This window comes from Periophthalmus magnuspinnatus, chromosome 3 (assembly GCF_009829125.3).
Source record: "Periophthalmus magnuspinnatus isolate fPerMag1 chromosome 3, fPerMag1.2.pri, whole genome shotgun sequence".
Lineage (NCBI taxonomy): Eukaryota > Metazoa > Chordata > Actinopteri > Gobiiformes > Gobiidae > Periophthalmus > Periophthalmus magnuspinnatus.
In genome coordinates, this window is record NC_047128.1 from 11,984,616 (window position 1) to 11,999,652 (window position 15,037).

At 35.4% G+C, this 15,037-nt stretch overlaps 1 protein-coding gene across 1 annotated transcript; it reads right to left on the bottom strand.

The window, feature by feature from the left end:
- Nucleotides 1–3,917: 3,917 nt before the first annotated feature.
- Nucleotides 3,918–15,016, bottom strand: pex16 (peroxisomal biogenesis factor 16). The gene is made up of 11 exons (XM_033985375.2): nt 14,785–15,016; nt 14,526–14,561; nt 14,025–14,101; nt 13,565–13,698; nt 12,539–12,639; nt 7,352–7,429; nt 6,780–6,929; nt 5,970–6,042; nt 5,761–5,880; nt 5,461–5,525; nt 3,918–4,982 (listed from the first exon to the last, which is right to left on the bottom strand). The coding sequence occupies exons 1-11, from the start codon at nt 14,927–14,929 to the stop codon at nt 4,924–4,926; spliced, it is 1,038 nt and encodes a 345-aa protein (XP_033841266.1). The 5' UTR covers nt 14,930–15,016; the 3' UTR covers nt 3,918–4,923.
- Nucleotides 15,017–15,037: the final 21 nt, after the last annotated feature.

A 15,037-nucleotide genomic window follows, 5' to 3' on the forward strand; every position in this document is an offset into this window, starting at 1 on the left:
AGTTTTTGAAATTTTTAAAGTTACTAAAATTATTTAATCACAATATTAATATTTTTGAGATGTATGTTTTGTTCATTGTGCTATTAAACATTACAGTATATTTTAATATAATTTGCAGTCAGTGCTCAACACACTTTTCTCTTTTGAATAATGGTTTATTTTTAGGTTTTTGTTTAGAAAAGCACTGAAACCATTTCAAATAAAACTTCTAAATATACTGGCCACTTTATTAGGTACACCTCAAGTCATTATTTTGTACTACTGAAATGGTTATACTTTCTGCGTAGTACCACAAGGACAGTTTCAAAACCACTGATACATGAAAACCTACTAAAATAGGTAATGTGGGGTGGTCAGAAGTATTGAAAATTTGATACTAATCACTACTAAGAGAGATGAGAACCTTTCCTGAATTGCTTTATGATGATCTTGAGCTGTATCAGAACAATTATAAGACACATAGACTAGTATACACCCATATACCACTACGGAACCTACCTGGACCACTGAGGGACTAAACGGATATAAGGCCACATGGGAATACAAAACAAGTACTATGATTTAATGTTGAAAATCACACTCTATTGTCTAAATAAAGAGTGTTTTTTTATCAGTGTGGTATCAGAGTCTTGAATCTTGAGTATATTTAATATCAAAATCAAGTTTGAAATGTTACTATCATGACAACAGTAATAAGCTGTGTTTGTATTGATTTGAACAAACCATACTTTTTTCTGATTGACTAACCCACCCTTTCAATCATGTCCACCTGAACTCTGGGAGATTACACTGCTGAAAAGGACAAACTGCATCTTGAGTGGTTTGAGGTAATAGAAACTAGTCTGTACCTAATATTGTGGCTGGCTACTATAAGTCCTATAGCTCATAAATCAATGACACTATGTGGACTATACATCTGTGTTTAACAAAGGCTTGTATTTCAGTCTGCCTCTGATGTAATGTTGTCTCTCTTGCCCCAATGCTTTGGTTTTTTTTTTAGTTTTTAAGTTTTTACATTTTAAATAAGTTACATAAATGTGGTCTTTCAAATATTCCTCAATTTTTAACTAACTAGAAATTGTAACAAAATTAGGACTAACCCAGATCCAAACCAGGAATAGATATTAGATATGGACTGAAACAAGACTAAAGCAGGACTAATTAAAGAGAGAAATAAACACTGATCTTATTTAAAATGAGACCTGAACCAGGTCTAGATTTTTGCAGGATGAAGACTAAGAAAGTCTGAACAAGGCCTGAACAAGGCCTGAACCAGGTAGTAGTCACTCTATACAACATTTGGACTAAAACTCTTCAAATTAAAAATGCGCTATGTAATATTTCAGGTAAACGGACTTCCACCTGAGTATGGCATTGAACAAACCTACACCTATAATTGAATAAATCCAAAATTGGTAAGTTTAAAGTCATAGTGTGAAGCTTTCACAGCAAATCAGGTGAAAAAAATATCTTCTATAGTCTATAAGAAACATTACACAGTGCAACTTTAATTATTTCTGCATATTGCATCTAATAACAGCAACTTTGATCAAATTTGGACTAAACCAATTCAGCCAACGGCTTAAAGGGACAAAATCAGATCTCCACCAGGACTAAACTATGCCTAAACCAGGACTAGCCCAGGTCTCCACCGGAATTAGACCAGGACTAGACCAGGCTCACCTAAATACCAAAGTAGGTCTTGCCAGATTTAAGGTCTAAATGGGAACTAACCAAGATCTCAACCAGAATTGGACCAGAAGTAAAACCACTATCAACCAGGTTTTATGAAAGACCCATGCAGTACTATAGAGTACGTTGAAATCAGCCTGGTCTTAAACTGATTTTAGACCTTGGTTAGTCTTGTTGAAATCAGATCTCAACCAGAATTGGACCAGAGCTAAACCAGGTCTATACTAGGTTAAAATCAAGGATTAAATTACTTGCCCAAAGTACATAGTGTGTACCATATCTGAACTTGTAGTCTTGTATTTATAAAGTTCTAATCAAGAGCTCAAATTGAGGCTCAAGTAAGCTCAAAAAGAGGTCTTAACATTTATTTAAAAAACTTGTCCCACCATTGGGCTAGTGTACCACAGTTTGAGAACCACTTTCTTATAACAGGCATCTTTTTTGTTTCTACTGAGGCAGACTTTACATTCAAAACGTATCACATTTCTGTTTCAATTGTAATTTTGTGTCTGGATTTTTATTTTGATCAAATTATGAAAAGTTATTTATTTGTAGGATGAAAATGCTAAGTATTCATATGTTAATAAAGGATGAAGATTGAAATGTAAATTGTCTGTTCAAGACTAGAGTTAAAAAGATCAAGAGGTTTTGCCTTAGGGAAAACTAACAGAAGCATGGCTTGCTCAAGGACACCACAGCAGTTTGCTCGGGCCAGACCTAGGGATTTAACCACCAAATTTTCATCTGTAATGCAATGTGAAGCATCTAAAGTTATTTAGTAGGACAAGTCTGATATGAATGATTTCAGACAATACAATATCAGATATTTGTTTTGCTTCTCTGGCCAGTACTAAGGTAATCTAAAAGCCTCCCATGGACAAGTGTGGCAAATGTAGGTTAAGTGTGATGTCACTTCTGGGTCCATCAGCTGATTCAAAGCAATTAACATGTTTAGAATTTACTTTTTTTTTTTTTTTAAAGCAATGACACACCTCATGTTAGAAAGAGATTGCAATTATTTAAAGCTAACAAGGTCAAAAGCATGGATCTACGGCTGTAACAGACAGAAAGTGCTAGCATTGGTGGTGACTGGAAATTAGTTACACTGACCCTACCTTACCTACCCAACCCTATGTTATGATAGATTATTAATACATCTTTGATACAGTTTGTGGTTAAACACACACTTTTGAAAGGTAACTGTTTTGTTACTTATTCATCAAACAAGAGATAAAGCTTGAAATCAGCTGTGAAGTTTCTGGTTGGACCCGGAAGTGACATCATCACTTAACAATCCCATGTGTCTTGAAAAATGCATCTAGTTCATCCAATGCAATTGATATGTCCACATCAAATAAATAAATAATTGATATTTACAGATATCAATATTAAAAAAAAAAAAAAGTTAAAGGCAATTTCTTTTCATGTAATAAAGTAAAATGTGTCTTGGCCCAGTAGATATATTGTAATGGTAACTCTTATGGTCAAAATGAGACCAATGTGTTCTGCCTGCATCTAATTATAAAGTGTTTTTTACGTCTGCGAACCAGGAAGTAATGCTGCACTGTTAGCATGTTATTAGAATTATTGTTGCAACGCCACTCTGGTCTCTGAGCTCTCTCATCATTGTTAATATGATGCTCAGAATGCATAAGTGAGGAATAACTACAAACTGTTTTAAAATGAACTAGCTCGGTTTTTCACGTTTTTAAGAGAATAAAAAACAGGTACAGCCCCTTTAAGTTCTCAAATTACCTTTTAATTTTTGTAAAAAAAAAAAAAATGAAATATTTGGCTTTAGCTTCATTGCTCATTTTTATTAATTTTAAATAACAGGTCTAAAAAGGACTGTCAGTTGGAATACTTTTCATGAACAAAAGGTAACAAAACTAAAAAATAAAAATTCTGTTGTTACAGGAATAAAAATTTTTCAAAGAATAGAAAACCATTTTTATTTGATTGCATATTAATACAATTAAATATTATAAATGATTATAAGCTCTTGGAGAAAAATATGTACTGTATATTATGTATGTATGTGTGTATATATATATATCTATATATATATATCTATATATATCTATATCTATATATATATATATATACATACATATATATATATATATATATATATATATATATATATATAGATATATATATAGATATATATATATAGATAGATAGATAGATAGATAGATAGATAGATAAAAAACTGTTTTTTGGCCCTTACATTGTGGTTTCTAGGTAATACTTCTGTCATACCTGCTGCCTGTGTCCAACCGAGTAATGTAAAATTATAAAGTTATTATAAACACCAATATTACACAACTAGAAAAGACTAGGCAAGATTTTTAATGATATCTTAAATATAATCTTGATAACTATGTTTTCAAATGCTACAGGTGCATTATGTAACTTTGCTAGTGTCCTGCTTGTCTGCAAGGAGATGTAGTTGCTTTCATCATATCTGTGGAGAGGCGGCCCTGTTCAGTAAGAATGCATGATATTTCAAGGTATATTTGGCAACAAAAATACCTGTAAATGAATTAATGATTTTAATGCCACACTGTGGAACATTCCAGGTGAAGCGATACGTTATCCATGGAGATGGAGCATGTGTCTGAGCTACAACAAGAGAAGTTACATAGCGCACCTTTGGTGATTTTTCTTTCTTTAAAATGGCCAGGGCAATTGTAACTCATTATTAACAAATATTTTACATTATGAGTTGAAACCTTAAGTCTTTTAAAGTCCTATATTACATGATATTGACCCTTGAGAGTTTTTCATGTTATAATGTTGTTACCTCATCAAAAAAATGCCTGGAGTTGTGTTTCGTTTCATTCACACATGTTTGAGTAATCCAGGATCATTAGTTTGTCTACATCTCCAAAGCTCAAAATGCTCTGTTCCACCTTGTGATGTCATACAGTGGTAGTTTTCATTTTAACTTTTGTTCACTAGAGAATGGCAATTCCATAGCTGAAGCTATCCAAATGATTCTAGTGAAGGTGTGTGGAGCACTTTGTGTATTATCACATAACATCACAAGGTGGAACAGAGAGTTTTCTGTTTGAGAGAAGAACTCAGCCTAAATATGCATGATCTGTGTTAAACATGTGTGAATGAAACAAAACACAACTGCAAGTATGTTTGTGATGAGGAAACAACATTATAACCTAATATTGGCCCTTTAAAAGACAGTTTTTCTTGATCACAGAAATTGAAGATTTAACCCCAGTTGTAGAAGTAGATTTTCTGCCAAGTGGGAAGGTAGTCCATGAGTGGGCCTGAAAACAGAGAGAAGAATGATTTATACTAGTGCTCATATTAAAAGGGCCTGTGTAAGATTTCCCATGTATATGTGTAAAATGTGTACAGTACAGATATATTATGGAAGCAGCTCTTGAGGTCAAAATAAGTCCGCTGTGTGCTGTCTGCATCTAATTATAACGTGTTTTGTTGTCCAAGAGTCAGAAAGTGCACGTTAGCTAGCTTTACCAAGACGGCACTTCATTCTTGTCTCTAAGATTTGTGAAAAGGCCTTATAAACTCATCGTGGTGAATAATTAGGATGCATAAGGTAAGTGAGGAATAACTTTAGACCAGTTTAAAATAAACTGGTTCTGTTTCTCATGTTTTTACGACAGTAAAAATCAGGTACTGTGCCTTGTATTATAACAAAACATATACTTGTAACAGTAGCAGTAGACTAATAAGTTTTAGCATTGGAAGTAGTAGAAGTAGTAGTAATAATAATACACTTACGAGCCACAAGCCCCACTCCAGGAATATAGTCTGAAAGGAGTTTGAGCAAAAACAAGATCTTCTCTCTGAAATAAAAGAAAACCACTGATTAAGATTCAGACAGATATAACTGAAAAGACTGACAAAACCGAGACTGCCAATCTGCACCATCTACCTCTACAACCAACACCAACATTCACACACCACATTCAAATGGCAAGGTTGATAAAATGTCTTGCTCAAGGACACAACAATGGTACACACTGGTCAGAACGAGAATCTAACTGACAACCTTTGAGTTAGAGGTGGCTTAATACGTACTCAGAGTATCTGTCATAGAAGGGAGACCTCAGGAGATAATACAGCAACAAGAACCCTCTCCTCCTCATTTCTGCTCGCTCCCAGCGGGTCTGGAACTTTGTGTCATTCAAAACTGCAAAACTACAAAAAAATAAATAAAAATCAAAACAAATAATTATAAATATACAGTAATAATGATCATATTCTGTCCATATAAAAGGGGCACAGACCTGGAGAGTTCCAGGATTGCAGACAAGAGCCAAGGTTTCCACGATTTTTTCCCACAAACACCGAGACTCAGCACTGTACTTGGATTTAGGATTTAACAAAGACTATACAAAGACTATACAAAGACCAGGACTAAACCAGGACTAGAACAGAACTAAGCAAGAACTAAACTAATATTAAAAAAGGACTAAAGAAGAACTAAACCAGGACTATCTCCTTTCTAAACTTACTATAAAGGCAAATTATATAATAAATTATAAGGACACAATTAGATTTTACTGCCTTGATTAAGGCCTCACTCAACAATTTTGTTTTCACACTGTACTCAGACTCCTGTGCGTATTAAATGGCATTAAATGTTTCAGTCAAATGCAAATCAGAAGCTAGACAAGGCATTTTCACAAAGGCGGGCCTTTGCTATCAATGCACAGTGAATTAATGAATGACAGGCAGCTGAGCGCCTGCTCATTAGTGTTGGACAAATGTTTTTTCATTTCATAATTTTGTCAGGGACCACTAGGGAGCGCTGGACCACAGTGTCAGAGGCACTGGTCTATAATATAGGAGTTAAACTGTAATTATGATAAATGACAGACCTAGATGACAGGTTTAAATACTTCTTTATTCTAATAATTATTCTATTATACCTTCCTACTATTCTAATATACCTTCCCTCTTGTGTAATGTGCATGTTCTCCCTGTGTTATAGTGGTTATCTTGTCTCTTCCTCTCAGTGAGGAGGTTATGGGTTAGACTCCTAACCTCTCTGAGTGCATTACTGTGACAGATTGATTTGTCTGTGTGGAGGATACAGTGCACCAGAGGTCTTGTGATGTAGACTGCCTCAGCTGTGATTTGGCTTAAGTTCAGGTCTGTGGATCTGATCTGCAGCTGTTCCTCTGGGGACCGAACTCTGGACTTGGTCTGAGGAGGACCCCAAATCCTGGACTGCAACGATGGACCTACAAGACAAAAGACATGACTCACTATTAAGATAAAATAAACCTTTATTAGTCCAATGGGGAAATGGGGAAATTACAGGGACTTCCTTTTTGTCTTGTTATTGCTTTGACTGAAAGGTTCCACGGTATGGCATTAAACTTATATCCATGGAGACAAGCAGGTGACTCTATTAGGCCAAGACATAGGTCAGACCTGTGGAGAGTTGTGCTGCTCATAGGAAGACCGATTTTTGAGCACTAAAACACCTTAAATTTTATTCATGCAAGATTGATAAACTAAATGCTAAACTGTGGAACATTCCAAGCAAAGCAATGACATCTCCATAGAAATAAACAGGTGGCGGACCCTCACCAGAAAAATTACATAGTGCATGTTAAATTTTTTTAGCTTCCTTAAATGTGACTGACGCACTCCCACTTACCAGAACCCATTGGTCGAATCACTCGTCCTGATCTTTGACCCACAAAGGCGTCGTCCTGCTGCTCTGCACTAACGCCATCTGTGGACAAACCATTTATTAACAACTTTTCAATCTATTTACAATACTTTAAAAGGTCCATATTATGCTATTTTCTCATCTATGTTATCACATCAAAAACATACATGGAGTTGTGTTTAGTTTCATTCACACATGTTTAACACACAAACTCTGCATATTTAGGTTGAGTTCTCTAAAACAGAAAACACTCCACCTTGTGATGTCATGTGGTAATACACAAAGTGGCTCCACTGTGTTTTTAAACTCCATGCATCTTCACTACAATCATTTGGATAGTTTCAGCCCTGGAATTGTGAATCTCTACTGAACAAAAAAAATGTAAAATGTAGCTGTTAATATGAATACTATTTCATGACATCATAAGGTGGAAAACACAACTCCAGGTATGTTTTTGATGAGGTAACAACATTCTAACATGGCTAAAAACAAGAGTTCATCTCGCCATAATATGGGACCTTTAAAAAGACCAAAATTATGCAAAATCATCTTAAAGAGCTTTTAACCGTTACATAATGCTTTTCCCTCATCATTAGCTCTTGTGCCTTGAGTACTCGGAAAATATCCATTGCTACCTAGCCCCTAGCTCCATCCACTGCTTTGTACCATAGACTGTATATACACATGTGGACAAAATTATTGGTACCTTTCGGTTAATGAAAGAAAAACTCACAATAGTCACAGAAATAACTTGAATCTGACAAAAGTAATAATAAATAAAAATTCAATGAAATTTAACCAATGAAAGTCAGACATTGCTTTCCAACCATGCTTCAACAGAATTATTTAAAAAATAGACTCATGAAACAGGCCTGGACAAAAATGATGGTACCCCTAGAAAAGACTGAAAATAATGTGACCAAAGGGACATGTTAATCCAAGGCATGTCCACTAATTAGCATTGCAGGTGTCTACAATCTTGTAAGCAGTCAGTGGGCCAATATATAAGGCTACAGGTCGTCACTGTGCTGTTTAGTGACATGGAGTGTACCACACTAAACATGGACCAGAGGAAGCAAAGAAAAGAGTTGTCTCAGGAGATTAGAAAGAAAATTTTAGACAAGCATGTTAAAGGTAAAGGCTATAAGACCATCTCCAAGCAGCTTGATGTTCCTGTGACTACAGTTGCACATATTATTCAGAAATTTAAGATCCATGGGACTGTAGCCAACCTCCCTGGATGTTGCCGCAGGAGGAAAATTGATGACAAATCAAAGAGACAGATAATATGAATGGTAACAAAAGAGCCCAGAAAAACTTCTAAAGAGATTAAAGGTGAACTTCAAGCTCAATGAACATCAGGGTCAGATCGCACCCTCTGTCATTGTTTGAGCCAAACTAGACTTATTGGGAGACGACCAAGGAGGACACCATTGTTGAAAACAAATCATAAAAAAGCCAGATTGGAATTTGCCAAACTACATGTTGACAAGCCACAAAGCTTCCGGGAGAATGTCCTATGGACAGATGAGACAAAAATGGAAATTTCTACCAAGGCCAATCAGCTCTATGTTCACAGACAGAAAAATGTATGAGGCTCTGTTATGTTCTGGGGCTGCTTTACTGCATCTGGCACAGAGTGTCTTGAATCTGTACAGGGTATAATGAAATCTCAAGACTATCAAGGGATTCTAGAGAGAAATGTGCTGGCCAGTGTCAGAAATCTTGGTCTCAGTCGCAGGTCATGGGTCTTGCAACAGGACAATGACCCAACACACAGCTAAAAACACCCAAGAATGGCTAAGAAGAAAACATTGGACTATTCTAAAGTGGCCTTCTATGAGCCCTGACCTATATCCTATTGAGCATCTTTGGAAGGAGCTGAAACATGCCATCTGGAAAAGGCACCCTTCAAACCTGAGACAACTGGAGCAGTTTGCTCATGAGGAGTGGGCCAAAATACCTGCTGAGAGGTGCAGTTAGAGGAATCATTTGATTGCAGTGATTGCCTCAAAAGGTTGTGCAAAAAAATATTAAGTTAAGGGTACCATCATTTTTGTCCAGGCCTGTTTTTTTTTTTTTAATAATTATGTTGAAGCATGTTTGAAAAGCAATGTCTGACTTTCATTGAGTAAATTTTATAGATTTTTTAAAATTTATTATTACATTATTATCAGATTCAAGTTATTTCTGTGACCACTGAGTTTTTCTTTCATTAACGGACGGGTACCAACAATTTTGTCTACGTGTGTATAAATGGACATAGCCAACCAGCTAACTGCTGTGTTCCAAATAGGAAGTGAGCATGGGCACACTTCCAGCTCCATCAACTCTCGCTCCAGTTAACTTTACATTAGAAAGCTGTCACCCTTCTCTCTGTAACTGCTGTTGTCAGGCTCATCAATTTGGTCTTAAAATGTTCATATTAACCTGCTCTATATGATCCTGGTATTTTTATTTCGCTACTGTGTCAGTAACTCAAGATATGAACATTCATAAGACAAATGAGCCGTCTTCTTTCCCCGAGGTCACTCCCGCTAGCATTAGAAACAGGTTTGATTGACAGTGTTGCTAAGCGTCCACTCCCTACTAAACCAGTGGTGAGGGTGGAAAGGGACCTTACCTTCAACAGTTTCATTCCAGATTGGCTCTTTGGTTGCTATGATATTCGCCGTAGGAATTCCTAATATGGAAATCGGCTCAAAATTGGCCCCTATAATTGCTAGCCTCAAAGAGTTTCATTTGACTGGAGCCAAACACTATGGGTGACACACTCATTTAGTCCATTTCTTTCTACATATTCTGACTCTAACTTGTATGCAAAAATGCAACTCAGACATATATTTAAAAATAAAAATACTGCAAATAAACACTGCTGCTTGCTACTGCGAGATGAAGAACTCTCAACTGGTCTAAATAGGAAGTCAAGGGCTATGTCTGAAGATCTAGAGGTTTCCAAAACAGCAGTCATTACCAGAGGAAACTAAACAGGAAACCAAATGTAAAACTTTCACTAAACTATACATTGCACAAAAATTATGATTAGACCAATAAAAATAAATGATAATACCTCTATTTGTTAGGTTTAAACTGTCAGAAAAATACCTTGTGCAAAAATTGTTTCTGCATTTTAGATGGAATTTTCTGTGTTGATGACATAGGTAGAGGGATTCTGTTTTACAACAAGCTATTTACTGTAATTTTGTCATTTTCTTCTCAGCCTTTTTCCACAAACTGCCACTAAACTGATGTAAAACTATGATAAATATTTACCTCAGGTACTAATCTGCCCAAACCTAGCCATAATTAGAAAAACATATAAACCTGTCATATGCACTTGAAGCATGTGGTGTAAATACCTGTAGTTTGTTTTGTCACATACTGTTGTATAAGTCTTTTGTCTCATGTAACTCTGGACCAGGGGACTACACATGAAAATGGCCTCTTGACTAATTCTGCTTTTTAACTTGTGTTTAAAGGAACTGTATGTAGTCAGCGCTCTTGAAAAGGTACTACAATCACAACTGAACCTGTTTTGCCAGAGCCTTCATCTGCAGAAAGAAGACACATACACGTTTGTCTCATTCTCAGTATATGGACAGGCCTCATGTGAAAGCTCAGAACCTCCAGAATTCACTCACTGAGCTGCAGAGGAGTCATTCATGATTGGCTACAGGTGCTGGGGTTTAGGTAGTGACCATTCAGATCAGAGAGATGGGAGATCAAAATTGTCTTGAAAACCAAAATACTAAATTATACGTAAACAACTCGGCCATGTCCAATGTTTTTGTAATTAAGAATAAATCAGCATTACAGCCATTATCAGTAAAAGCTATATTTGATTTGAACATGTTTACCTCGTATCTGGGGACACAGCTAGATCATGTTTATGAAATTTTATATCAAACTCATACATACAGTTCCTTTAATCATGTGCTTTATGAAATTGCACTGTTCCTTTTCAAAAAAAAATACAATCTAATCTAAGAAATCAGGGAAAGCTAAAAATACATTTACAACACAATAGAATACTTTTTTACAATACAGGTATTCCGGCTACTAAATCAATGTCGTCAATTTAAATCTTGTGTGAGGACGCCATCATTTGGGCACATTTACATTTCAATTTTACATGAAAATAATTTTTACCATTCAAATGATATATATAATAACATATTTTTTATTTTGCTGAGAATTTGACATTAAAAAGAGTCTTAAGTTCCAGAGCCAACTGTTGTTGAGTAAAGAATTGAAACTCCATTGCTTAAGTCTTTAGTTATGCCTTGTTCCTGAACAGCTCGTTTCTTGTCAAATTAGACTGGCTGCAGGTAAATCAGTGAAAATGTAACTGGCGCATAAGTTCAGTTACAGTCCACTGGAATAAATACTTTGCATTTTAAAAACTTTTTAAAGCAACGCTTTAGGTCTGCCTTCAGATTGAAAAACACTGAACCTGTGTCTGTGCATTGGTAAGAGTACGCAATTAAATATATTATAAATGAGTTAAGGGTTGTTGATAACCGGATACTAATCGATATTTAAACCAGTATTGAAAATTGCTATGAACATTTCCTGAATAGCTTTAGAATGATGCTGAGCTGTATCAAAACAAGTATAAGACCACATAGACTAGTATATGCCCATGGACCACTATGGAACCTACCTGGACCACTGAGGGATTACACAGATATAAGGTCACATGGGAATATAAAAGAAAGTACTACCATTTAATGTTGGAAATTACATTCTATTGTCTGAAGAAAGCGTGCTTTTTTATTATCACTCACTAACTTTCTGCTATAATCCCATGTAAATCATTATAATCTAAATAAAATCATAGTTGACCAATACAAATTTTGGTCAGAAAACTTACACACTGCCTCTTTAATTATCATTCGGTCCATTACATTTGATTACATTAAAGACAATCCATAACAGGTTTCAAACAGGGCTCTGAAACAAAACTCCAGGTATGTTTTTGATGAGGAAATAACACTATAACATAGATCAGATGTGACAGATCAGAATGTTTCTTTATATCTATTTAAAATTAATCGATTAAAAAAATGTTTTACTACAACCACTACTACTTAAATAGTTAAAAAATAATAAACCTACTTCTTGATGAATACATAAAAAAGATAAGAGGAGAAGTGGGTGTGATTCTCTGACCTTCTGTTCCAAAGTCTGTGTTCCTGTCCAGGGGGATTAGGGGAGGTGAAGTCCCGATGCCTGATTTGTACCACAGGAGGAGAATAAGCCGGAAAACTGCCCTGGAAAAACAAATAATGAAAATACAAGAATAATTAAACAAGAATAATTTGTTATCACAAACATGAGAATGTAAGTAAAGTAAACGCATCAAGTGCATATGAAGTTTGTATGTGTTTTCCTTGTATGTAACCTTCATTTTACAAAATAAATGTGATGTCATTTATTTTTATTAGTCTAATCACAACTCCTGTGCAGTTTAGACAAGTTTGATTCCTTGTTAACATTATGGTTGCTAGGTAACAGCTATGGAATTACCTTCATGTTATATGTGCTCCCATGTCTAACCAGGAAGTACAGTTATGAACTTTATCAAAATTAAAAGACCAGACAAGATTTTTTTGTCAAATCACAAGTGGAACCTGTTCTATGCACTTTAAATCTTAGTTTGAGGTATTGTGTGCAATGTGAAATCACAAAAACAAAAAGGGTTTTATATGGTTAATAAATACATGACAGTAAGGTCAAAATTTTTGTTTTATTCACCAGCTTTTTTCCAATAAAATAGCCTTTTATAATGAGGCAGTACCAAATATCAGACTTGGAGCATGTTATTTGCAGTAGAAAATGCAGTACTAGGGATGTAGTCGACTAAAGAAATTCTTGGTCGACTAAAGACATGTCCAACCAACGGCATGCTCAAAGCTCTCAAAACTATTAGGTTAATCTGTGTATCTGACTCAAACTGGACAGAAAAAAGTACTAGGAAACAATACATTTATATAATGACATATTAAACTTGTGAATCATGAGTTTAATCTGCGCTTTTACATATAAATATCAAAAAATCCCCAAACTTAAACTAACTCACTCACTAACACCTTTCTGATGTTGTCCTATAAAATCTAGTATGTAGAGAATGAGTTGTACACATAGTCACAAATTGTATAGTTAAAAATAAATAACTAACTCAAAAAGCTGCCATACTTCACGATCTGGATGAGTCCAATGATGACCCAGCGCCCGACCTCTCCCCCGACTTTACAGGCTCCAATCTCCAGAAACACCTCCACAGACTCCAGCACTGAGAGCCAAGTCCGGAGCCTCTGCTGCGATAGACACTGGGAGAAGAGAGAGGTTATTCATATCTAATCTATACTTAAAATATATATTTAAATTGTTATATATTTGGATTTTTGACTGCATTAATTTGTTCTGCTGCTGTTCTTCCACTTCTACACTTTATTAGATTGAGGCAATAGTAAAATAAAAATGTCCATGGTGGAACAAATAAAGGTTCTCTTATCATTAAAACATAATAACACTACACGATAATAACAACACTATTGTCAGAAAATAAGGTTTTTGCACTTACTGACTCAATCGATCATCTACTCACGTCACACCTAATGCTGATGGAATAAATAGTACTAATGTAATTTCTCACCACAGGGAAGGCACTTCTCAGTCTTTTTCTCAGAATACTGTCATTGAACAAAACCAGGAGATTGGAGGCAGAGTACACTGAAAAAGATACCAATATTATGAAGTAAATTAATGTCAAATGAATAAATGTATTTATTACACTTATGAATGTCATGGTAAACCCATTCTCCAATAATGGTGCTAGTTAACTTGAAGTCCCAACTTGTAATAAGACCTGGGACAGTTGCATTCTCACATAACACCACTAGATGCTAATTCAGTTACTTCTGTCTGATATTGTGCCAGTTTTGGCCTGACAGAAGAAGAGTAGAGAGCACTGGTGAGTATGAACAAAAGACAGGAATACATCTGCCACCTACTGATAAATAAATAGTTAAATATCTAATAAACCTACAGGGGAGTACCTTTAATAACCCCAAGTGTACATAATTATACACGCTACCTACAGCACTATAGTAACACATATTTCTATTGTGACTGATCAGATGTGAAAAGTCCTTACCGAGTTCAGAAAGTTCATGTGAGTCTGTGAACCGCCCTAAAAAAAGACACAATTTTATTTTTATTAAATGTGCTTTAATTTCAAATGTACATCAACAAGTAATCATAGTATGGACAAATCAATAGATCCAATAACACAGCAATACATTTTAAACAAGCACCACTAGTACAGCATGTTCACGTTCACTTTTGTCCTATTTAATTTTAAATATATTAATTAAGAATGCATTTTACCACATACAATCTTGAATGTGACAAACCTGCTATGAGGTATGACAGAGTCCGCACTGTGCTCTCCAGCTGCGCAGTTGCCGCTGGGTTTTTCCGCACATACTCGATATAGCGCTCATAAAGCTGGGTCACTTTGTCTAAATACTCTTTAACATTCGCCATTATATCCGACATTTATTAAAGCTTTATAATACACCTTTGCTTCGTGTTTTGTCTGAAATAAACCAGTCTGTAGTGGGTTTGTTGACAGTTTCGATTTGTCCAACTTCTTGAGATAAACTT